The sequence below is a fragment of the Chroicocephalus ridibundus genome, chromosome 6, assembly GCF_963924245.1.
Source record: "Chroicocephalus ridibundus chromosome 6, bChrRid1.1, whole genome shotgun sequence".
Lineage (NCBI taxonomy): Eukaryota > Metazoa > Chordata > Aves > Charadriiformes > Laridae > Chroicocephalus > Chroicocephalus ridibundus.
The window spans coordinates 48869147-48896353 of NC_086289.1; the positions used below are offsets into that span (position 1 = coordinate 48869147).

The 27207-nt window shown below is 36.7% G+C and overlaps 2 protein-coding genes across 2 annotated transcripts in view; one reads left to right on the plus strand and one right to left on the minus strand.

Annotated features, from left to right (window-relative positions):
* The window catches only part of DIPK2A (divergent protein kinase domain 2A), a 263792-nt gene that overhangs the window by 157353 nt on the left and 79232 nt on the right, over positions 1–27207 (minus strand). The gene's annotated exons all lie outside the window — the stretch shown is intronic.
* Positions 1–27207, plus strand: part of SLC9A9 (solute carrier family 9 member A9) — a 209620-nt gene that overhangs the window by 106390 nt on the left and 76023 nt on the right. Inside the window, exons 10-12 of the mRNA XM_063339370.1 lie at positions 7901–8014; positions 9858–9969; positions 15477–15630. Coding sequence (XP_063195440.1) covers positions 7901–8014; positions 9858–9969; positions 15477–15630 — 380 coding nt within the window. The remainder of the gene's footprint in view (positions 1–7900; positions 8015–9857; positions 9970–15476; positions 15631–27207) is intronic.

Consider the following 27207-nt stretch of genomic DNA (forward strand, 5'->3'; position numbering starts at 1 on the left):
CAGTAGCATTCTGCCAAGGTAATGAAGTTAAAAGTTGCCTCATCAGTTATAAGCCTTGAAGAAGAATAAATGGAACTTAATATCATCACCATCTCATGCTATTTAACACCAGTTAGAGTAAGAATACTTCTTAGAGTGAGGGTGCTCTCCCTAGGTTAGAAAGAGGTAAGGTCTTCTGCCCATTCCCCTCCAGGCTCTATAAATAGACCGATAACAAAACAGTGTATGTATGGAAAACCCTGAACAAATAGCTGGAGCACAGAAAGTAGAGAAGTTATTTAGTAAACACTCTTTTTATCTTAGAATAAGCACTGAATAGAAACAAAACAGCATGTCATCAGAAAAACACTTGGAAATATTGCTACTGTTTTCTAGATTAAGGTAGTCTTCCCTCATTTATAGTTCTACAGCATTTTTCCACAGAAGTAGTTTTACAGACTATAAAGGGAAGCGTCAATATGAGTAGACAGAAGCTGCAATATAATTTCTACAGAACAGGTGCAAAGAGAGCAAGTATGTGTCCTCTAGTGTGATGGACTTGCGGGGACATGGAAATCTTAAGGTCATGAGCATCAGATAATTTTTTGCAGCCTTGATTATTGCTGGAAAGCATAAAGAAAAGTTATGACAGATGTCATAAGAATCCTTTTTTTTTTTTTTCTTCCTGGTAGTTTAAAGGCCTTCATATTGGTTACTAGTTCCTAATATGTCAAAGAGTAACTGAATTTCTTTCCAACACCCAAAACTTCGCAGGAAGGAAATTGTTTTTATGAACTCACTTCAAGAATTAATATTAGAGAATATTTCCTCTCAGCAAATTAAAATGGAATAAATTGCATTTGTCCTCCTTAGAAATTGAATTGATCGCTTGAGGTTAGGACTGTGATAGCAAGTTATGGAAAAAAACACTTGAGAGGGGTGAGGAGAGGAAGATGAGATTGATTTTGTGCTTTACTTTTGAAAAATCAGCAGCATTTTGTCTAATTCTAACATAAGTGCAGAAACACAAAAGATGTATTAGTTCATTGCAATTTTAAAGACAACTAGATTACGCTGGTAACATTAATATTTTTCTTTGACCAGAAGGAGAACAGTCACGTTTTAAAACATCTAAGTCTCCTTTGTTAACTGAAATTGGCTTTGGCAAAGCCACAAAATATTTCTTTCTTTTGCTTGTTTTTTTAACCACTCTTCAATATACTCTTAACTGTCAGTGCATAATATCCCTGCTTCCACCTGCCCCAGAAGGATGCCTTCCAAGAAAGTATCTTTCAAGTTGTTCAGAATAGGTCACAAACTTAAGCTTCATTTTTATTGATATTATTATTTCACAGCTTTTTTTAAAATTCTTTTTTCTATACATAGTTTATTCTCTGATTTAAGCTTTATAAGAATAATAGCTTAATCCTAGAAAGCACAGGCTGTTGATAGCCTCTTCATTTTCCATTACCATAATTATCCCTCCATGAGCAAATGGAATAGCCATCAATGTTCCCCAAAATTTCCAAACTCATCCCTAAACACAGTGCTTCTAGTACCACTATTAATCGCTGACCAGTCAAATGCTCTTTATATCCCTTCAAACAATTTTCCAGCTACAATCCGTTATGCCCATCTTCAGCGGAACCCTTCCATAATGCTCACAGAGTAATACAGTACTGCGGAAGTCAACGTAGAGAGCTTTAACTGCAGTAATCCCTGAGCACATTATCTTGATACAAGAGAGCACTGATGATTCCTCCCTTCCTTTGTGCCCGCGACATCTCAGTTCAGGATTTTAAGATGAATAGCACTTTGAAAACATTTGTTTCTAGTTTCTGAACCAAATAATAGCTTAGATGATAAGCTGTAGGAGCAACAGCATCATCCTCTCTATTTTGGCACCTTCCATTAAGGTGTCATTCTTGGGTTATTTTTAGGTACAACTTAATACCTGATGTATAACAGCAAAAGTTGGTTGTACTGTAGGAAAGGGAAATGGCGATCTTAAAAGGTTCACGGAATCACGGAATTTTTCAGAGTTGGAAGGGACCTCTAGAGATCTTCTAGTCCAACTCCCCTGCTAAAGCAGGATTGCCTAGAGCACATTACTCAGGACTGCATCCAGGTGGGTCTTGAAAATCTCCAGAGAAGGGGACTCCACAACCTCCCTGGGCAGCCTGTTCCAGTGCTCTGTCACCCTCACCGCAAAGAAGTTTTTTCTCATATTTGTGTGGAACTTCCTATGTTCCAGCTTGTGCCTGTTACCCCTCGTTCTGTTACTGGGAACCACTGAAAAGAGTCTGTGAAAAAAGTTCCTTCTCTTACAAACTGATCCATATTTGAAAAAAAAAGAAAGTTTGAAGAAACACCCTTTCCTAGGCAACTTAGCAAGACTAATGACAGAATAATTAATTTTTTACAACTGCATCTAAAGTCTACTGAAGGCAACATATAAATTCTGTTGAGGCTGTGAATGTGGCTATACTACCACAAGTGCACACCAATGTTTCTACTGCTCTCCGTGTCTTACACGCATAAGAAATTACTATATTGAGTCTTAGATTTTGAACAGTCACTTACTCGTCAGTTAATTGATAAAACCAAATAACAGAGTTCTTTCTGAGGGTTAATTTGAATCCTGTAATTAATGATGTTGACAGATTGTAAATACAAACCAAACTAAGTTCCATTCACCCCTGAAGTAAAACCTTTTTAAGGAAGTTCTGAATGTTTTACTTTTTAAGTCATTCTCCCTCGGATTTTCATTGCTCTGAGTAGTTTAGAACAATAAAAAGATTCTAATTTAGCTGCCCAATTTTCAACATTTTTGGTTTAAACTTCTTTTGTCCAGCAAAGCCCTTCAAGACCTATGCCATTTTTAATAATAGAAAGGATTTGCCTTGATAGCTGGTGCCAACATTCTTTCTTTACTGTTGCTAGTCAGAAGTGTATTCTGTGCCAGTAACTTATCCAGCTTCTCCCAAGCTGACCTTTGGTGGTGGTGTGTAGATTATGCCAGAAAGAATAATCCATACTGTGTAAATATGCTGGCCTTTCCTCTCCCTTGGTGCTGCTGTTTTCTTTATTTCTTTTTCCTTTTACTTTCCCAGTTCTTTCTCAGGACTTACGGATTTTTTAAACCTCACAGCTCTATAGGAAAATAGAAAGTTATTGTGTGCCTTCCATAAGTCTGTTGGGGTGAAATTCATTGAATTCAGTAGCAAAGCCTACTGATAAAAAAGGTCAGAATTTTGCCCCAGGATGTAAAAGATCTTGTAAGAGTCTCTCTCTGCTGGTGTGTTTTTAAGTTTACAGTCAAATATGCTTGGATATCAAAATTAGCACCATAAACAAGTTTATATTCTAGGTACTTTTGCCAATTCTTTTAATCTAAGCATGTTATTCTAGAAATGAGCATTGTATCACTATGCTGTGAAGATTCATTATAGCTGTACAATAGATTTCAGGCAAGAGGTTCAAATTCAAGCCTTTTTCTGATTTTGAAACCTCTAATCAAAAGAGAAAGATTAAATAAAGCAATTAGGCTATAATAAAAGCTTCTACAATCTCAAAAAAATTATGGTAGTTTGAATTCTCACTGCATTTTAATTCAAAATAGTTAGGGAAAAGCAATTTTCATCAGCTATTGATTTATCAATACCCTTGACTTCATGGAACATTTTTGATAGCTGTGTTCTAATTAAATAGCATTATTCAAATATAATAAATTTTATAACCATCACTTAACATTGAGTGCTTGGGATTTTAATAGCTCCCTGTCACCTTCAAATCTCTCTTAAAAAGTATAATCAATTTTCCATCCTAGCTTCCTAGCTGCTGTTGGACTGTTGAACCTCTCCCTATTTCGATGTCATGCAAGAATATATCCCTGTAAGGTGTAACCCCTAGACAGGTGGCATTGCTCCCTGTTGCTAGCAAAATCAAAGGAACTGCAGAAGCCTTGCAGGTACCTACAAGAGGTGGATGACATTCCTTCAGCAGGTATTAAATCGCATGAAAAACTCTAATATTGCCATCAGGGAGTAAAATTCACTGAATTTTGCTGGAAATAAGTTGTGGATGTAATTCAGCTTTTACCCAATATCCTCATACTACCATTATTCCCCTGAGGTGAAAGAGTGCACTTACTCAGTACTCTCATACTAACTTTATTCCCTTGCGATGAAAAATGCTGTTTAAAATATTAGGATTTAAGAAATCTTACATTTTCCATCTCCACAACCGCAAGGGGACTGTGAATAAAATATGTTTATTTTCTCCTTTTGATACTCCTTTAAAGAATTCTATTTTTATTGCAGCTGAGATGGGAACTTACCGTGTCCCATCTTCCAGGTGCACTATTTACTCACCTAGATTATCTCTCTGACACTCAGTGAAAATTTAAGTAGTTCTATAAAATGGATCAAGTTGCAAAACCCATTTTGGCATAGCTTGTTTCTCTAATTGGCTTGAATTTAACTGTGGGGGCGGAGGGAAGAAAGAAGAAAAAAGAAGGCGCCTTCCTTTTCTTGCTCAACAGATAAAACTAATACATATATCATATTTATATCATATACAATTTTTCACTTGAGTGAAAATAAAGCATTGGTATAAGATAAACTTAGTGGCTTAAGGTGTAGACAACCTGGATCGATTCCTTCCTCTGCCAGTGAGAACTGAACTGCAAGTGGCACTTAGCAGAAAAACATCCCAACTTAAAACTGATTTTTTGCGCACCCCTCCTAGTACTTACAATGGCTGAGAGTAGTAGAAAACCTAAGCATATTTGGTGAACGATGTGCTTTTAAATGCGTAAATATTATGTTGATTTTAGTAGACATTTTTGGTATAAATCTTTTGTAATATTCAATTTTTACAGAGAAAATAATCAAAGCAAAGTAAATACCAGTTTCAGTAACTCACTGAGCTAAAGACCTAAACCAAGTGCCCAGACTGGTCCTGAACTGGTGTTTTTGTAATTAATACTCTACTCTGCAATGTGTTGACACTGCTGATTTATTACAACTCTTACTTTAAAGCTATAAGCAGATTTATAGACATCGTGGAGAGGTAGAAATGGCACATTACAAATGAGGTTCTTCAGTTTTATACAAAAAAAAGTCATTACTATGTGTATATTAAAATGGTTTCTAGTATAATTTTCTGGTAGCCTTGGGGAAACTAATGGCAGCATATGAGCACTTTAATGCCAATTTAGAGTAGAAAGAGATTAGTTGTCTGTGTGGGAGGCAAGAGAAGGGAATTTATGGTTAGAGACAAAATACTTCCAAGGTCTCAATATCTAGGATTCTAATCCTAACTTTTTTTTTCCTTTTTTCATACAAGTAATCCCACTTGCAAAATTCCCTTATTCAAAATGAGGGAAATTTTTGAGTGGCACTTAAGCAGACCACGGACATAGTGTAGTCCTGGCTTACGGCCACTTGGACAAAAAAGAATGTTTTTCAGAAGCTAATGTGTATGGTGCAGCTCTTCTTGGAACTCCTTGGGTGTCACAGGAAATTAAGAATTCCAGCTGAAAACCTATTCCTTCTAGTCCTCTGCTTCTCATCAAAAGGTCTTGACATCTCATCTTTAAATAGCGACAGAAATATTTGTGTGAAAGGAATGACAATTTGGGAAAATGCTTCTATGGAAGCTGTTTCTTAACATGGTTTTCAGAAGATCTCTTTAGAATAAATTGGTTTGTTCTGATGGGATTTATGCTGCCACAGTACTGACAGTTAAGTGCTTAATGGAGTATCTCCATGGGCTCTGTATTAGTATTGAACAAAACACAGACGCTGAAGAAACACTAAATCAAACACTATACTGAATACAGGGATAAAAGTGAAGTCTGAAGAACAGCAAGTAGGTTTTACGTTATATCTACAAGTGCCATGTTCTGGGAAAAGGCATTCATATATCACTTCTTTTGTGACAATAACTAGTTCTGACACAGTTGATACTTTTAAATATTCTTTTGGTTAACTCAGGGTGAGAAATTTGAATAGGCTGCACTCCATGAATCAACGTGTCATATGAGTGCTATACTTTTTAAAAGAGAGAGCAAAATATATGGGGAACACAGAAGACCGAATGAAGCTAACAAGCCAGTTTTACCATTCTAAGGACCTGAATCTTTCATAAGAGAATAGGAATAGGAAGGAGCCTACTCAAAATTAGCTATTGAAATAGCACCTGGATTTTTACTATACAAAGGAATGAAACTAGCCCAGAGGTAATCGTCTAGCAAGTAGGCAGAAAGAAACTTTAGTTTCAGAAACTGTGTTTCTAAAATGTACCAGTAGTAGATCTACTTTACATTTCTTTAAATCTTGAATGACATTTTGTAAATGAAGAGTGAAATATTATTCAGCTTTAAAACCTCTGGAGCACCTTTACCTTATCGCAACAACTGAAGTATGCAGTTGTGCACCTCGTAGCAGTATCTTTCCCTCGTAAGATTTTTATATATACACAAATACATATTTTTTTCTATATATATATAAATCTCATCATTACACTCCTGATACATTTTTTAAAGCATTAGAAAAACGTGTCAGATGACATTCCCACAAAGAAGTAGGATCATGTTTGCTCCCAAAATGGAAATGCAAAGATTTATCATAATAATTCTATGGGTTGACAGATCCCACATTTTGAGTTTTTTTGACAACTGGTTTGTCTCATTTAAATTTAATTTAAATAATTTAAGTCTACTAACTTACAAATATTTCTTGTGTTTGTTTTCATGTTGTTCAGCATTGCGGCACATAATGGGGGCTATGGAATGTGTGCTTGGGATAATTGATGGTGCTGCCATGGGGTCTGAAATATCTTCCCAGATACTACTGAGGTTTATGCCATTTTGCCTCTGAAATTTGTTTTAAATAATGATTCTGACAGCTCTCATTTTTCCTTTGTTAGATCTTAGTGACTGTTATTGGATATTTATTTTTAGAAGCACAAACATATTACAAAAAATACATAAGCCCATTGAGGATGAATAAAGTATCTCCATAGTAACATTCCAGAAAGTGATATATTACTGGTTGTAGGCAGACTGACAAACTTTGGCCCTAATTCTGCATCAGGATTTGTTAGCATAGACTTCTGAGCACAAAAGTGACTTCAGAAGTGAAAAGACCTCTTTTTCTCTCCTCTGTAGTTATTTGGCAGCAGTGATTGATTTTTTCCAGATGTGGATAAATACGAAAATTTATTTTATTAGTTTTTATATCATCAGCTGCAAATGCAATCAAGAACATACCCTCAAGGCAAATGAATGTTTTGGCTTTACTTGTTTTTTCACAGAAGAAATCCTACCGTAATCATGTATTTTAGGCTTAAATGATATCTTAAATAGTTTGGTTTGAAATAAGTAATTGATATTGACGTCCATACAGTGCAATAAAAGTTTTCATCTGCAGGATAATATTAATGTTAGATTTTAAAGGCATAGGTTCTCAAAAGTCTGTTCATGAGTTTTTTTTTTTCTCTGTTGGCATTAGTGTAGCCAAGCCCAGTACTGTATCGTGCATAGCCACTTCTGTCACCAGGATCTGAGCCATATCCCAGGTTCACCTGTGTAAACACGAGTGAAGTTAAATTCCCTCTACTTCCTTGCAGTTTGCATTGAAGCTTGTATAACTTACTGGCTGCTTATATATTTTATCAATTGTCTACATCAAACTTTCATACGCAAATCAGAGAAAAACATGCAAGCAACTAGAATTTTTAAAGCTAAAAAACACTACATATCCTGTATAGCAAATTAGATGGTTTTAAAATCCACCCTTGAAATAGGTGTGATTTATGTTCATCTAAACAGTTATGTATTCCAAGAGAACTTGGTAATAAACAGTAGTTAGTTACAGACGTGAGCCATAATTATGTTCTTTCTCTCTCATTTAAGTTGTTCGAGTTTATGAATTTTTTGGCTGAGAATGTCATCTTCTGCTACATGGGACTTGCACTATTCACGTTTCAAAATCATATCTTCAGTCCTCTTTTTATCTTTGGTGCATTTGTATCCTTTGCTTTAAAGTAATATATACCTATGTATGTGTATATATTTTTTTGTGTATCTATATAAAGAATGTGTGATCTATGTGAAAAAAAATGTCATCAAGCAAACCAATCAGTTCCTTAAATGCTAAAAATCAATTTTTTTGTCATGTCCAAAGGCAATCATCTTTATTACGTATATCTCAATAACCATCTGAATACGTGTAAGCACATGGTCTTTTGACAGTTGCTGTTTTGCAGATCTGCTACAAGGCAAATAGTTTTAAACCAGGTGGGGAACTTTTGCCACTGGTTTACAAGTTGGGTGGAAAATTGGGGTGTGTATTGGGGCACATCCCTGGGGACAGGTGCAGGCACACAAAATCTTCTTGCCTGTCCACAGCCAGTGCAGATCCACAAACAGTAGACCTGCCTCCAGACACATAGGTATCATAAGCAGAACTCCTCAGAGCTACTTAAATTACATTAAGTCCTTAAAAAGCAAACAGTTCTGCATTGCTCAAATCTGTCTGTGTTTGTATTTGATACCTCTAGTGTACCTTAAATGATTTGCATGATCATATGCCTAAGAGATTAGTAGGAAAAGACTCTGTCTTTAATTCTGCCATGGTTTCTCAACAAATCTGTTGCTTACTTGTACAGTGGCATTGATTCTTTTCATACTGACAATTCACTCAATGATTTTTTTGGCTCAGAGCAGCAGCCCTTTGCTTATCACTTTTTGATGAATTGTAATAGCTTTGAAAGTTGGGATCATACTGTTTACTTGCAGTAATTTCTATATCTAATTTCCAAATGAATAATAAGAACTGCATCACAGCTCCCTTGGCTACAGGTTGGGTTTAGATGGCAGAGAGGACCCCCAAGAGCCTGTTGCACCCCACCAGCACCTGATTCCTGCACTCCTGGCGTGGGAAGGCAGGTGAACGTGGGAGCAGTACTCGGCACCCCAGGTGGGGTCTGTGTTGCAGAGCATGGCAGGGACCAGGCACTCTTGTTTCCTCTCACTAAGGACCCACAGACTGCAACAGGGTTGCGCCAGACGGCTGAGCACAGGCCACGTGAAGCAACCGCAGCTAACGCATGTTCTCCCAAGTCCATAGAAGCTTTAAGCAGCTTTTGTCCCAGCAGGTGTGATACATCCAGGCATTTCCACTCAAGTACTTCATCGATTCTATAGCCCACAGCATGTCTCAGACTAAGAGTGCTGTAATTGTGCACTAAGAGTCACAAGATAAGGGGAGGACGGAACCTGCTAAAAGCATATATAAGGAGCTCTGATTGTCTTTTTTTTTAATCTGAAATAGCCTCCTATTTCTAATTAAGGCAACTTTTGTGATCATTCTACAGAGGAGTAATAAAGAACTCCTTTTGAAAAATGTCCAAAGGAAAAAAAAAAAAAAGCAAAGCAAAGAGCGTTGGATATAGACAATATGAATTGTCAGGAAAGAAGAAAGTAATCATGTCCAAAAGCACATTTATTCTTTGCAAATTGCTGCTCAAGGAGATAATGCCATCTCTGCAATTGATGACGGGCATTTTACTGAAGGACTGAAGATGAAGTCACGTGTGATACAAATGTGATGAGTAAAAGTAGAGTAACTGAAGTGGGATATGTAATGATGAATATAAAACCCAGATGTCTGGGGAAGACAATCTCTGCCACTGCACAGTTTTATAATGAAACTAGAACCAGAAGGATCTGATATGTAAAATATGAAGGAAGATAATCTCATATTCATTTTAATTGCACTTTTAAAATAACTTCGGAAAAATACTGAGTTTAAGTTAACTGGTTTTGTCAGTAGTTCCTCCACCATTTTCCTCAACATCTTACATTTTAGGTGGCAGTTTTTGTAGCAAGAGCTTGCAACATATACCCACTTTCTTTCCTTTTGAATTTGGGTCGAAAACAAAAGATTCCCAGGAACTTTCAGCACATGATGATGTTTTCAGGTAAGTGCTATTTTGGTATTTTTCCTGTCTGTATTTAACAACTGACAAAGATAGTCGTCTATCACTGGAAAAAGCCACATCTATCACAAAGAAGTCATTATTTTAAAACTCAAGACAGTCTCTTCAAAGCTACTGAAGCCAATGGATGTATTCTTATCAACCTCACTGTGCTCTGGACCTATTTTAATTAACTTTTTGAAAACCTACCACCCAAGAAGACAATCTTTCAACCCATTGTCCCCCATCTGCCTACACTTCCATGACAATTTGGGAATATCATGTTTTTATGTTGTGTTGTCTTGGAGGCACCTGTAATATACCTGACAGTATGCTTACGTACCAGCAAACAAATATCCAACTTAAAAGGTGTTAGCATTGATACTCAAATTAGACATGGACTTTGGCAATTCCTGTAACTTCAGGAACAGTTTTACTTCAAAACATGAGACTGTAATTTCACAGACCTTTTCGTACGTATTCCAGCCTGATATTTGAGTACTTTATTTTCCAAATTCAGATTTTTTGATTTTTAACTCTGGTTAACATTGTAGAATAAAATAAAAAAAATCCAGAAGAGGGAGCCATGTTCTACTCTGATTTGTGCATCATCCCCTGAACTGTCAAAATCTCAGCTGGATTCTGTATTTTTGGACTTGCACAAGCTAGAAGTACCTCCTCTTGACATTCTGATGCTAGTTAGGAAAAACCTCACTTATCAGCTAATAGCATTTGTTCAGTAAAAGACAGAAACACAGATCCACCAATGCCATTTATGAAATAATTTTCTAAAATTAGAAAGTCAGCACTTTTTTCTTCATTTTCTTGGGTTTTGTACAAAAACCTATTCCAAATTTTTATAGGTAAAAGTTCTTGATTGACAACCTTGATGTATACTGATCTATTTAGCCAGATAACAAGTAAAGCACAATACACCATATTTCAAGCTCCCTCATCAGGAGTACTCCACATCATGGTGCCTCATTTATGCCTATATAATTCCATTTCTCTAGAGAGCAACACAGTAGTTCATTTCTATATCCATACAATCCTTCTGATAAAAGCTGCCACTGAAAATGTCAGTTAATACCAGCTAGATTATAGTGAGAGATGATGACATCCATCCATTGGGAACTGACTTTCAGACCTCCTGCTCACCTACGATTGTTAGCTGTGTAAGACATATATGTAGATCACTCTAGTAAAGCTAGCAGGTGGCCAACTTGACAACAGCATGAAAAATAGCTTCATATCATTAGTTATCTAGTTTCTGGGCTCCATTTTTGCTTTTATTTTTCATCAGATAAAGTATAGAATTAAAAATCTTTCAAAATATATTTTATTCTTCAACTTTTCTGTCCTCTTTTTCTCCAGTCAAATTTCATTCTCCACAAAACTAAGAGCTGAAAGTAGCCTGCAGCCAACAACTGAACATGAGAACTCACACATTAGCTTTCCAGTACAATCTGGCAGCTAAGAACTGAAAATAGTAGTACTGAAAACTTCTAAAATGTAAATGTTAAAATACTGAGAAAAGTAATTTTTAACTGTTTTCAAAGAAAGACTGTATTTTGTAGAGAAAAATATCTTTACAACATTATAAAAAAGTAAATAGCATCATCTGCAAGTAGATCAATACACTGCCTCTCACACTGCCAGCAGCTTCACATGTCAGATTTAGGATATGTAGATTTTCTGTATAATTGTGCTTTTTAATATCCACTAAGATTTGTGCTCAGTTACCGGTAACATTCTTATTTACCGGTCATACTGTATATCGTGAAAAACAGAGAGAGAATGAGTGCCAGAAGAGAGACACGTTTCTGATATGGGTAAACACACCATGAATTTGAGTTTGGAGGAAGATGCTTATTGCCTACACAAGATCAGCAGCAATATTCTGGTACAGCATCAGATTCTAGTCCATCACAGGGAAAACTGAGCTTCACTCACCACAGCATCACCCACTAAGATGTAGAAAACAACAAATTTGGGGATAGTTTTGTTTTCAATCTTAACATTACCAAATGCTACATACATTTCCTGCTTGCTTTACTGAGTTTTACTGCCATAATCGCCATAAATATCAAAGTCTGAAAAAAGCAATTAAAGTCAGGCAAGTATATTGTTGATTAGCATTTGAGTATACCTTACTCCGCAAAGAATTCTACTGAAGTCATTAAATTCTACTTTTTGAGGAGTATTAATACATTTGAGAAAAGGTGGAAGAGTTAGAGCTTGGAAGTGGATTATGTAGCATTTTGATTTATTACATTCTTCATTTGCTTATGCCACTCCTCTAACAACACATTACAGAGAGTGAATTCACCTTTGCATCTATGTTTAATCATGATTCTGATAATATTCCATTACAAATCAAAACTAGATTAGTCCTTTTGTAATTAAGGCTGAGTTTCTCAATTTAAATTCAACATCAGCTAAAATGAGCAGGCCAGCAGTCTCTGCTCATGTGAAAAAGAAATATTTTAATGTCTTAAATTACAAAGGAGCTATCACTATACACTAGTGGTCTATGCTGCATGAAATGCCTCATTTCAATTCAGACCCTGCTATGATGCCTTTAACTGGTAATAAAATTAAAAGGGAAGGAAACTAAATAGATCCAGGTAGACTTATTAATGGCAAGAATATGTTTCATATTTAGGCATCAGTGCCCCCTGACCAGGAGAGGACTATTTCACAGGTACAGTAATGCACCTTCCACTCGTATTCCAGGATTTCTATTTACTTTTTACTATGCTTTCCTCTTCTCTACAGCATCTAAGTCAGCAAGAGAGAGGCTTGTGGGACACAGTGCACAGGTGTGATTGCTGTTAATATAAGACATTACAGCAGCAGTGGAGTCTGAAAGGGTAGAACACAAATGCAGAAGAAAAATGAAAAAGGAATGCCTGTGTACAGGCAGCTGTTGCGCAGGCATTTACATCTGCACACTTACACATACATGGTGGTGGGAAGTGTCAAAGTGAACTTTTCCAAGAAGACAGGTATGAAAAGAAATCAGCTGAAGAGAATAGAAAGCAAGGAAGAAAAGGGCAGAGAACTGCAGCTGAAACCAAAACACCCGATCTACATACAGAAAGTCTCCTTTCCTGGCAGATTCTCTCCACGCTACCCACAAACACTACTGCCCTCAAAGGCTCTTCAGAGGCTGGGGTTCGGAGAGACGCGTGTTTGTGGAGTGTGAGCAAAGGATAGATAACAACCACAGAACACACCTTTTCTATTTTGTGGGCCTCTGAAGCTTAACCTTTGGGGTGGTTTTCTTTGGAGGCCCTGACACATGGAAGAATATGTCTTAAAGATAAATCTCTAAGAGCTGGCACAGCTAGCAGAAAAATCTGGTAGGAAGTCTGTGACAGAGCCCAAAGGATTAATGGATCACAACACAGATGTAGAGCTGCTGTCAGGGTGGCATCTCTGAAAGATGAGTGGAGAGAATCTCTCTCTAATGGTTCATCAGAGCACTTTTCTTCTATCACATCGCTCTCTCCAGGTGTAGCTGAGATACCAATGTCCATTGGAGCCAATCGTTCCATTGCTTTCTGTTGGTGTTTTTCCCTGAGGTGTTACAGAAAACCTAACTTTCTGTTTCAGTCTATTTCAGTATCTTACCATCTTCTGAAGTTGTTAAAATTCCCTGCCTTCGGTTGTGTTGTTACCTGCAATGTATTTTGATACATAGAATAGCGTTCCTTGCTTCTCATTGAGTCTTTATATTTCAGAGGTTATATTCAGCTGCTTCCCACTGCTTTAGGTGGAAACAAAAGCTTTGTTTGCTTATTTATTTTACTTTAGAGACAGTTTTATTTGAAACTGAATTAGATCTCATAGACCATGTTGAGCCTTTTGTAAATGAAAAATGTAGTGAAGGCATTCACTATTTCCCTGAACTGAAGAAACACCCAGTCCAGCACTCAAGAAGTAGAAAGCCTTAGCAGCATATTAATTAACAATTATTTTTTTAATATTCCCTCTTACAAAAAGAGGTGTTCTAGGATTTAATATTGCACATACCATTTTGATGCAGTTGTGGAAAGCAGCATTGTTTTCCACCAAAATGTAGTCACAAATAATTTAAGCATTTCATCTGGGCTAGTCACCTACATTACCACTGTAACCACTGGAAAAAGACCATTTCAGTAGTGGTTCATTCCTTTCTTGGATACTTGTTTTAAATGAGATGATATTTTTTTCCCCACAAGAAAAGAGAAAAGCAGGCACATCCTCAGAGATATCTTCTACAAAAAAGCAAAGCCAAGGACAAGCCCACTTGTTGACTGCAGTGTTATTTTCATAAATGCAGAGATTTTAAATCTGCTGCCACTGCCCATTTTCAGCTGGTGCAACCACAGTCTGGTCCTTCCTTGCAGAAACAGCTTTCTGTTGTTCTCTGGGTAAACTGCCCATCTTCTATACCAAATAATTCACATTCTAGCTATGTAACTTAAAGAGCTTTAGAGTTCAACTCCAAAAATAGCTGCTTTTTAGCAGTTGATTAAATGATTTTGGATATACTATCAGTGCCTTACAAGAGGTTTAATAATTAGGTTTAATCTCTCGATACTTGGAAAGTACTTGTTGTGCTTCCCTGTGTGTTGTACACCTATAATGGCCTTGCTCTCTACACTTATTTAGTGGAAAAAATTTTTAGAAAACAATAAAGTAAATTTAAATAAAGGAATAGCATTGGAAAAGATAGAGTATTATTTGTGTTACGCATCCTGAGGGCTGGAGGCACTAGTGGGCTTTTTTCCCCTTTTTTTAATTGTGTCACTCTGTGAGGACCTATTTAGCTTATTACTACCTATAGGGTTTTTTTTAAACTCAGTTAGCTGTTTTCTCCATGTTTGTAAGTTTTTGTTTATTTGGTCTCTGTAGGTGTATAATTTTACTGTTATAATATTTCAAGTACACTAAAGAGCTAAGAATCTACATTTATTCTGCATCCCCTTTTTCAATACTTAAACTCATCTTTTAAAAACCATTCATTGTTCTTAATTCGTAACTTTTATGACTGTTCTTAGCACACAAAGATTTTAAAGAAATTTTCTGTTGTTTCAAGCAAGAAATGGGTAGCCTATTTGGGTACAGATTTTAATGCCAGACCTCTTTCTCACTTCCACCTGATTTCATGAGTAGTCCCCACTGAAATCAGGGAAACAACACAGGGAATAGATTTCTTTTTTTAAATGCATAAAGTCCAGATTACTATTTAATTTGCAATTATTCAAGACAAAGAATTCAGTGGATGTACAACAAATGTGTGATTATTCTGTGAATGTAAGAGTAGTTTCATTGTCCACTTTTGCAAAGTTGCTTACGCTTGCATTAAACACCATCCTTTCAATTAGCACAATTCAGCATTTCATAAGTATGATCATGGTCGGAAAATCCCCCCCTGCCCTTGGAATTGTGTTTGGGCTGAAAAGAGTAAAATTCTATTTCTCTTTCGCATTAAGTTCATCATTCTTGTCCTTTTTTTATAGGTTTACGTGGTGCAATAGCATTTGCATTGGCTATTCGAGACACAGAATCCCAACCCAAACAAATGATGTTTACAACAGCACTGCTTATTGTGTTTTTCACAGTCTGGGTATTTGGTGGGGGCACAACACCAATGCTGACGTGGCTTCAGATCAGGTTAGTACTCTCTTTACAATATTAACCATCAAATTAGAATGCAATCACTATGATCAGTTACTAAATTCCTACAGCTTTCTAAGGCTTATTTATGCTTTTTAATAGAGTTTTACAAGCACAAAGGAAGTATTTTTCTACCTGGTAGAGGCTCCAGAGCACAAGGAACAGGTGCTTCCCAAGCTCTTTAGGAATTCGAACCTAGGTCAGATCCATCCCTGTTTCCTAAGAGTGTGTTTCACTACTGTTCCTTTTAAACACTGTGAATAAGTGTTAGCACTGTCCTCCTCACTGTTGAAGAAAGAGCTATAAAGGCAGATTTTGCCCTCATCTAAACATGTTTATTCATTACACAAACTTGTCATAAATAATGGATTCTGATTATAATGTGAATATACTAGAAAATCTGCCTGCATTGGTCTGTAGTTCAGCCTGCATTGGTGCATCATTCAGCCGTTGATTTATTACTCGTTGTTTTATAAATGCTCCTTCATTACATTCTTTTTTAAATTACCTCATAGTCACTTGTATTCACAGACAGCAACAAATGACAAGGGAGGTTAAATGAGAAAAGAGAAGGAAATAGGAAGCTGGAATAAAGAGTATCTAATTTAAATGTAGTGTCCTGCTAAGCGTGCTTTTTTGAAACCCCTCTTTTAACAATAAGAGTATAATGCTATTGCTGAGTTCTGGTTACTTCAAAATCCATTTAGAGCTGACTTACAAGGTTCATAGGGTCACCAAAGAAAACCTCAGTATCAAGACAGGCTTATAATTCACAATTCCTTATCATTTATTCTATATATAGCATATGCTTTCGTTGTCTACCAAATGATGTCTAATTAATGAGTCACTGTGTCAGACTGTTGCTATAAAATACCAGCTGAAGATAACTAAATTGGAGCTTTAAGAAAGAGCATAGGTAAAAGCTTGCAGATAAAATAAGGACCATCATACAAGTGTCCTGTATAAACATAAAATGCAGGCATCCATATGCAATGTGGGGGCTTTCTCTTTCTGTGACAGTTTGATTTCTTTTCGTGACATCTCTCATGTCCCATAAAGTCAATCAAGGTCATTACAGTTTCGATGTACTCTGTCACTTCCAGCCATCTTTCTGAGATTTGTCACTTTTTCACTGTCAGTCAGCAACAGAGTTGCTCTATATGGTAATGGAAACGTGGGTGCAGAGGAATATTCTCATTAGATCTTGTGGACCAAATCAGTTTGCGTTACTATAATAGGAGATTAAGGAATAATTTTGAGAATACAATAAGGGAAAAAGGAGGTGAGCAGTAGTCATGTGGTTACTCTAAGAACTTAGGTCAACTGGGTGCCTGTCCTGGTCTAGCTTTTTAGGTAATTTTTAAATGAACATTGTCAAGTGCTTTCACTAATACAAGCAACTCAGTTGGATACAATGGCATTTCTTCTGCTACGTAGTCCTGCCCAGAGGTGGGAAGGCTTACAAGATGGCAAGCGAGGGGCTGACTCTCATGTTAACTATTTATACCATTCAATGCAAGCACGTCCTTCTTTCTTTACCCACTCATACAATAGATTTTACCAGAGACACTGAAAGTAGACAGTCATCAATTGGTCTGAAATGGTCATCTCTGGAGATCTCATCTAAATCCCAGCAGATCTGCCAGGCAGATTTACCAATCAAATTATTTGTTTTTGTAACCAGCATGTAGATTTTCTTACAGGTTCACAATTCACATTTGATTTCTTGACATCAGAACGTACAGCTTCATAAAATGGGAGTATGTGGTCAAACTGAGATAAAACTTTAAATAGACATCTTTAATTACAAACATATCTCAAGGCTGTGATTTCTCTTTCTAGTAAATATATATATAACTGTCTTTATAATTTATTACACCTCAATATGGAATTTTGTCCTTAGCTACAAGCATTTGTCATTTTATTTTTAAGTAATTTTGCTAAATTATTGTATTCAAAAGTGGTGGTAATTCATGCAAGTTGATACCTCTATGATTCCAGCAGACTTAGGTTTGCTGAGTGATACGGGGCTGCTCCAAATTACACTACCTTGCTTGGTGTAGTACCTCCAGTGTGTTTGCAGCTGTGCCTGAATGGCAATTCTGAGCTGCATCTATATCCACTTGCTTTTATATAAAATTAAAGGAGATGGTATTTTTCATGTTAGTTTGGGGGATTCCATTCACAAAGCCAAGGGAAACTGTGTTATGAGTACAAAAATTATGAGATTGTCTGTGAAGAGACTCATTGGAATGGGTTGGTATATCATCAATTACAGAAAAAAGGGGTGAAGCCATTGAAATGCTGCAACTGTGTCTGTAAGTACAGAAGAGGGAGACTGGTCTCACGCTAGCCCTTAAGTGTTCGATTGATGTGAACTTATATCAGGCACCATCCCAGGGCAGTTTGAAACCTTCTGTGTTTTACCCCAGTGCTTTAGGGAACCAGATTTACCCTATTGTTCAAATCCAGAGCACAGTGCTAGATCAGTTAATCTAAACAACTAGAAATAAAGTTACTCACAATATTGAAATTAAGTACTTATAGGAAATAAAAAATATATGAATGGCTGCTTTAAGGTCACAGTGACTACACTTGATTTCCCTATGTAACCTACGAGTTGCTGTATAGGTAAACCTTCTCAGGAGAGAGGAACAGTCAAAAATACAGTGATCAAACAAAAAACAGTCCAAGGCTGAGTGTGCTTTCTTTGCCAATTAACCATTTCATGATAAAATGATTATCCAGCAGGTAATGTATTTAATTGAACAGGAAGGATTCAGAGGTTAATAAAGAGGAATGTGATTTCTGACACTATTTGGATGAATTGAATCGTATTCACATACATTTTAATTTGTGCCCACTCTAGTTATATGCAAAAGGTTACAGTTCCTATCAGTAGTTCAGGAGATGCAACTCTTAACTCCTCAAGGTTGATCAAGTTAGTCTTATCCTAGAGATAAGCGCTTGAGTTTATCCACATTTTGGTTTTAAAACATAAATAAATCTATCATCCATTAAGTTGAAGACGTGTAAAAATAACATAAATTACAAATAACTAACATATATTTACCATTTGCTCTACCATAATGCATTACAGTGTTAGTCAAGGTAAAAGACAGTATTCCAGATCCGTACAGCCTTCTTATTCTATATTATTTTTCTGCATATTATACTATGTTTCAATGATTTATTGCACTCTCTGTAATTTACATTGTGAAATTCTCATAATGGTGACCAAGACTCCTGGTATATCAACAGAGTATAAGGGAATAAAACAATGACAATTTTTAAAAATAATAGTAGTAATAGTCTTCTGAAAAATCAATCTTTGTTTCCATAATAACTGGAATTTCCATAATATTCCACCTCTCCTCACAGCAATAGCATCAGATCTGCATTTCTTTTTTTTCAGTTAAAATTCAACTTAATGTAAATATAATCTGTCACTCTATTTTTAGAGAAAAGATGAAGATGTGTCTTCAGAGATAACTAGCTGATTTATTCCAGGAATATGTATGGCTTATACAACACTTGCAAATTATTGCCAAAACATATAGTAAGATATATTATCAAAACTAACCATGTACTACTGGAAAAGGCTCTGTTTGTATCTCCCATTCAATGCAGCAATATCACCGAACTATCTCACAAGGTTGCAGAGACCAGCTGTGCTGAGAGCTTTTCTAAAAAGAAGCTTAAATGGATCCCAGGAGTTCACACAAGTTTATTAAGGTTCACAATTCTAGGTCCCTACATTTAACAAACAAATTATATCGAAACACGTGTTCCTACTTACACCATAGCTTGAATCTAAAGAAAGATTCTTAAAGCCTTGGAAATCTGACCTGCTAATGGCCGAATTTATGTCTACATGTCTCTATATGTAAAAATACTGTTTTAAAAGAAATCCGTACCAATAGTTCTCATTATTTCACTAGTATACTTACCCATATGCAATAGCCTTCAAAACGAGTCTTAAAACTCTTGGCAAAGTCTGAATATTTTTTAACTTTGTTCTAAAAGAATGAGACATACATTTTCAGAAATGTCTTATTTATTTTAGCTGTCTCCTTTTTTAGATAACATAAATTCTGAATTTCGGGAAGTGTTGAGCCTTTCCTTTCTGAAAATCCAGTCTTATTTAAATGTTCACAGTTGTCTGGCGCAGTAACAACATTTCTGAGCATAGAGGCATATGCCCAGCCAGTAACAGTGTTATCAGCTGGCATTCTGAGAACATAATTGGTTGCACCTCATTCCTAAATAATACATTATCTTTTGGCTTATCTGAGAGTTATAACTAGGAAAAAATTGCCTTTACTCCCCATGTGAAAGGGCTACAATATACTGCTCTTGGCAGACAATGAATAAACGTGCATCAGTATATGAGAATAATATCATGATACATCAACAGCAAAACAAAGACAGACATTTAAGCATGAGTTCACAGTCAAATTGAAGTATTCAATAAATGTGCCTTCAGAGATGCTGAGTATTACTTGCTAATGCTTTTGGATATATCTCTCCCTTCATTCCCCATACTCTGATTAAAAATAGAGAGCTACATTTTACAGTAAATCTGCAATGAGAGGTTTGGGGATAAACGATTCTCCTGACAGGCACAGCAAAAATACAAAGCTGGTAATAAAACATGTCCTATAAAGGCATTGTGCTAGCTATCAGGTCCTGTTTGTTTATCATCACCTCCTGTGTAAATATTTGTCAAATTATTTCCAGACTCTTGTGCATCTCTTTGCAACAGTTCTTCAGTGAATAGGAAGATTCTTATTCTGTATCCTAAATAAATACTAAGCAGCACTGAATAGTAACTTTTGAAATTGTGCCTAACTGGCCATCGCCTTTGGTATGTATTTTAGAAACTGTCTATGTCTACATGCCTGGCTGCCCTTGAAAACTTAACCATCTGTAGTTCACCTAAAACTACCTAAAACTTCCGTTCCAAACCTCCTAACTTTCTCTAAATACTAATGCCAGAGGCCTGGCATACCACATTTTTGGGGGATGACCAAGACTGTCCAAACTCAATTTCTCAGCAGGAGCATCTCCTCATTGTACTCTTTTATGAGAAAGCACCAACACAGGAAATGAAATTAATCAAAACAAAATATTCTTCTAATATGCGACTGTTGCCTTCCCTAAACTTCTACTTGACCCAAATGTTTGGATTTGCTTCCAGAGGTTTCCCAGAGCTCTGCTTATTCTTTTCACTGTTCAGATTCCACCTTTATAACTATTGACAGCTATTTCTCTTTGACCATCTAGGCAAAACTAAACCTAAAAATGTCAAGGTTATACACTTCCAAAACTTTCTTTGCATCAATGGAGCCAAAAGGTCTCTGATGGTGAACAGCAGCTGGTCATTCATTTACACTCCACTGGCATATAGTCAGTGATCTCTGAGAGCACAAACCAGAAATGCATCAAGTGTAAAAAATGTAACTGAAAAAATAGTGTAATGCACATAACAAGAGGATAGCATTCACATCCTGTAATTTAAGAGTCCTCAGACCTGTTTGAAATAAGTACATAGCAAAGGGGATATCATTGCTGTGGAGACCCTTTTCTGTTTTGTATGAGACACGATGCTGGCTGACTGACTAGGATTAGAGTGGAGGTAAACTAGGAGCAATATTGTTATCAGCATGAAAAAAAAATCTGCCATTTGCAAGGTTCAAGCATACAGTAACCCCCCATCCAGATCTACAGCCATGAAGGAAAGGAAAAATCATTTACAGATTACATATAGATATATGTCTATCACTGATATGAAGCCACCAAAGCCTGACAAAGAGTTGTCTCAAGGATCCTTCATTCTTCATAGACTGAATCATTCAACCAACTCAAATATACACTCCTTATAGGGGTTTACGTTTATCTATTTTGATAGTAAATCTGCACTGAATAACACTGACAGAACGTAAGAACTCAGACTAAAAGTTGCAGAAAGACCTAATTACCAACTCATATATCGCTATTTTGGCAAAGTAAATTTTTTAAAGAAAGTTTTTAAAGTTTTATTTTGAGGTTTTTTTGTTCCACTATTAGAAGTTCCACCACAAAACATGAACAGACTGGATTCTTTTGTGGGGGTTTCCTCGTGATACGGCCGCAGCACTATTTTCTAAATAAAAAAGGAAAAAACGTTACAGGGCTGTATCCAAAACATTTTGAGAATCTGGCTTTGCTGTTAATGCTTTTGAAATAAGGCCAACTATTTGAATATATCACATCTGAAGCATAAAATTATAACATTATTCAGTGTTATGGTGTAAAAGTTGGAAGATCAAAACACTGCTAACTCCTAAACTCTCACCTATTGCCATATTGCAAATGCACTGAATACAATAGGAAATGAGCGTTCAGCCGACATCAGCACCCAGAAGTCATGAGCCAGCAGAGCTCAATGTCATTGAGAATGCTATTATATCCCCTTACAATGAAAACGTTTCCTGGATAAGCCATTCTTTCAAGAAGTCAAAATTTTGATTCCTTCAGCATCCAACACTTTAACCTGTTGCTCCAGTATCAAAGGCTAATGTAGTATATATGTTTACCAGAATATGGCATTAGGGACGCAGGTGGGCAGCAGGGCTAAATGCTGTGGGTTGACTGCTTGCGACCACGGCTTTCTACCAAAAAAAGAATTGGTTGGTAGAGTAAGAATCTGTGCTTATCCCAGCCATGTATCAACTGGTTATAGACTGCTGAAAGACAGAACTCTATTATAGAGCAACTGGAGTAACAACGTGACCTTGGCCAGTATTATAGCACTACTATTTCAGTAGCAAAAATAGCCTTTTCATTATTCCCAAACTCTATAGTAGTATTCCCTGTGTTCAGCTGTGTTCAAAGAGATGCTGCAGAAAGACAGTTTACAATGCCACAGTGGTAGCACCAGTTGCTGCCAAGTGGGAAGCTTTGATCAGATTTGGTCTGTACTTTAAGCTTCCAAAGTTGTTCTTTCTGCTTCCCAGAAGAGGCCCTTAAAATTAAAAAAAAAAAACAAAACAAAACAAAACACCAAACCAATATTGTGGGCTTTGGAAAGAGTTCTGCCTTATCTAGAAAGGCAACAGTTGTGGTAAGAAATCTCAAGGGCTGAAATGGTGGTAAAAACGTGACTGAGCCTCAGGGCTCCAGAAGAGGAGGTGCTGAGCAGAAACCTTCCCTTTCCACGGCCCCAGAACAAAGGATGCACTTTAGATGAAAGGAGTAACAGACTGGTTTAGACAAGGTGGATGGTGCTGCCTGCTGCCTATATTTTTCCAGTTATATAGAAAGACTGATACTTTCTTCCTTTTTTTATAATGACATACAAGTCTGTCTTATTAAAAATCCACGTATTTCCGAGCTCTGCCAGAGTTAAGTTCTGATTTGCCATCGTATGTTTGTACCATCGGGATGGCTTTATTCGCTCTCTTTTTTCAAATCAGTTATAACAGAATATTATCTTCTTCAAGACCACAATTGTAGACATCTCTATGAATGGGATCTATGGGAGAGGTAATGATATAACTGCACTCCGATGTTACCATGCTTAATCCTACAATGTATGCCAAAAAGAAGTCTTTGGAAAATAACAAACTCACTTAAAAGTGATCTAAACGAGACATAAGCAATGTTAAACTCATAATTTTCATATCAGCCTCTATTTGCAGCATCTGCTGTGCTGTGGGCACAAGGATAGAACAACACTGTACTGAGTGATTAAGATATTACCAGAAACTGCTTATTTTCACCTTTAACTTGACAGAAAATTCCTCTCATGTAAGGCTTCTTCCATCACTATCCACATTGGGGTTCTGCATCTTTACCTGATAATGAGGAACTTTCAGATACTGAGGATGGACACAACCTGCAATAGTCTGCTGTGCAGGTAAAGGACAGGCAGCGCCTGTCGCTGGTATCTGGAGCTTTAAGAAGATGGTCAAACACTGCAAACTCAGGCAGAGGTCACACAAGTCTCAGCCTTCAGTTGACCAGAAAGCATTTTCACGTGCTTGACAAGCTGCTGCCCCAGAGCCTTATGAGCAAACTCTAATGGGCCCTTTTTATTGTTTCCCAACAGGTGTCTGAGCCCCCTCAGCTCCTGAGATGCTATCTCTTACTGTAAATAAAAATAGTGAGAATCTTGAGTCTCTTCTAACTGTATTAAAACTTTCAGAGTGATAAAGTAACTGTATCTTGTAAATTTTACAAATCGTAAAACAAATAATAGTAAGTCTTAAACACATGTTCTACGCCATATTGCAAAGTCCTATAGTCAAATGCAGCTTAGAAAAGTCAAATACATTGAAATTCAATGGAGCTGAAGCTCCTAAGTCACTTTCAAAAGTTTGATTTAGACAGCTTCGTGCGACGCTAAATGGTGCAATGCCTTCTCTAATCTTGCTGGGGTGAGACATGACTATGGCACTGGAAAGAATGGTGTCCTGACAGCTGATCCAGGCAAGAGGCTGCAGTCAGCAGAGGCGAGGAGGAGCGATCCTGTTGCCTGGTTAGGAAGAGGCTCATCAGAAATATTGTACTTCATTGCTGAATTCTTCTCTGCTCATAAAGAGCATGAGATAGTACATCTCCTTACAGTCATTTGTTATGAACTAGATTCCTGTAGGAGTTTGATCTCTGCTGCTCCTCATTTATTCCTAAATTGAGTGGAAAGTTTACTCTGAGTGAATGCATCTTAGCTTTCCTCTTTCAGCCTCACACAGGCGCACAAGGATTATCCCTCCTGAAACATAGCTAGTCCTTGAGATACTCTGAATTCAACAACCAAGAGCATGTGTTCATATCTTCAGATGGTTCGTAATTCAATAGTTATAAATTATTACGAACCTTCTTGCTTGTTTTGCTTGTATTCCTTTGAACACATTTTCTTTTCACCGTTTGTCAAGAGGAAGGAAGGTCAGTTTGGAAAAGGAGGTTTAATTAAATGTTTTCTCCTGGCCTTGGCACATTCTCTCTTTTAGAACCATATTCCTTTGGGTCATGTTTCCTCTAGAGTCCTGGAAAACAATTTAGTGAAGGTGAAGGATCTGTTGATTTACTATTGAAAGCAGAATGTCAGCCTAAGTACCTTCAACTGTAATTTGCGAGTGACCACAACATAGAGACGAACAGTTCAATTAAAGGCAGTATGTTTTCAAGTACTGTTATATTTCTGTGCACTTTGTACTGTTTATTATTTTGTTTCGGTTTTAGATTACTCATAATCCATCTAACTGGTATCCCCTCTCAGTAACAGAAATAGCTCCAATAAACAAAGCTCTTTCTTTGTTTCCAGGGTCATATTCCTCTTTAGCCAGAGTACAGTAAGTATTTTAAATCATGCTGCAATAAACATTCCTGTTAAGAGCCCAATTTCAGCCAAGCCGCTTCAGCCCACTGAGTTACTTTTAACTTTCAACGGAGATCACAATGTCTTTGCCTGGAAAGTCTTTTAAATCCTAACGAAACCCTCTGAAATCCAGAAACACCTGAAATTTAATGTAACAAGTTTAACCATGAATGCTACAGTTATTTTAAAGTTACTGCTGTCCTTAGTTGGCCAACTATCTGTCCCTGTGGACATCTAAACGACAACATTTTGCCTAGCATCTTTTACACCAATGATAGTTTGAATGTTCCTGCACTAACAAACACTAAATGCATATACATGAGAAACCACATTGCTGACCCCCGGGCTCTCCTCAGCATTAGGATGTTACTGATTTATGTGCAGACTCTTAGGTCACAAAATCCGCATTCCTATTTAAAACACAAGTTTCACAATTGCAAAGAACGCCTTGAAAATTATTCAAATAAAACTAACAAGGAAGCGTTTGTGCGAGTTCACAGACAGTCTGAAACAATGATTTAGAGAAGGCACTGTCCCATGATTATCAAAGGAGCGTTATCATAAAGACACAGAGCTTTGCCGATGAGCTCCATCCTTTCTGCCACACAGTACTCTGAGCGTGACGGAAAAATAGTATTTTAGGGTTGACTTGGGTAGGAAACTGCATGGCTGTCAGTCACTCTCTGTCCACCAGTAGATGGGTAACAAGTGATCCAGGAAGACAGAGGAAGAGGCAGAGTTTTAGCTTCAGCTGTAAGACATTTAGCTGCTGTAAATAACTATCAGCAATTTCAAGTTTGGTCAAGCACATTAGAGATCATTGTGATTAAGCGTTTGAGTAATTTGTACAGTAATCTATTGATTACTTGTGACATGGGCCACAGAGAGCCTAAGATCGGATTCTGGTTTTCCACTTCATTCCCTTTGATCTGTTGTAGTAGCAGAGACCAAAACATTAGTTTAGATCCTAGTTAAAGATCTTTTTTACACAAAAATATTTCTAGATGGGATACTTTCCCTTTGCCCAGTGGTCTTAGCGCATATGTATACTCATAGTGTGTACATAGTATCTACAGGAAATAGGAAATGATCTGGTGTTCCTGACTAAGGATGTATTGGGGAAATGCATTCTACTTCAAAGCCTGATATGTTCAGCATCACACGTAAAATAATCTGCGAGCAAAGAAAACTCTTCTTGGGGCACGCCCACACTTGAAAGGGTTAATATAATGGCTGCTTTATAATAGTAGCTGGGGCTTGATTAGCCTGGTAAATGCTATAAATCAAGAAGAAGTATGAAATTGGACATTAAATGTATTGGATGTTATTATAAAAAGAGAAATTGGATAATTTCCGTTCATTTCTATCTGAAAATGAGAAATGGTCCAGGTAATGAATCGCAGTGATCTGCTGAAATGCTTATCATTTATTTGCAAGGTACTTTTCTGCTAAGATAAGGTGTGCATTTGATCTCTCAGAGTTATTCACCATAGTATTTTGCCTGGATGATACTAAACAAGGTTTATAAACATTTGTGCTGTAATAGTCCTTGATAACAAAATAAAAAGACCAAAATACAGAGGACTTGGGCTTTCTGACTCCGACTGTGAAAGGCAGTCCGTCCTGGGTGGCTGTTGAACGGGAGATTTTGGATTGCAATTGTGACTTGTGCATGACACGTACCTGACTCCTGCTTTCAACTCTGTTGGTCTTTATTGGCCAGAGGTGTCTAATTTTGGGCACAGTCTCCTGTCATGACAGATAAATCCCACCTTACATACCTTGTATTTCTAGCTCTACATGGCTATTGAAAACAGAAAAGGAAGAAAGAAATGAAAAATAGAATTTTATTGCTAGAATATTTGGTATGGGAGAGAGGGAAAATAACACAGCAATAAGAAAGATTCATGCATTTCAGTTTACTAGCAATAAATAATAGGATGAATTTTTCACATGCAAAAAACCCAGAATATTTTTTATAGATATTTACAGAAAATTATAAATAAACCTATAGCTTCCATCACGATTTGTGTCAATTAAAATATTTCTTTTATTATCATTTAAAATACTGTTGCTTTAATATGTCCAAATATGCAAAAAACCCTTTTCTTCCATTTCCTGCAATCATTTTTTCTTTCATTAAAACGTATCTCCCTGTCATACAAAAGGTAGCTGCTATGCAGCATTCAACATGATGAAGTTGTTAAAACTAC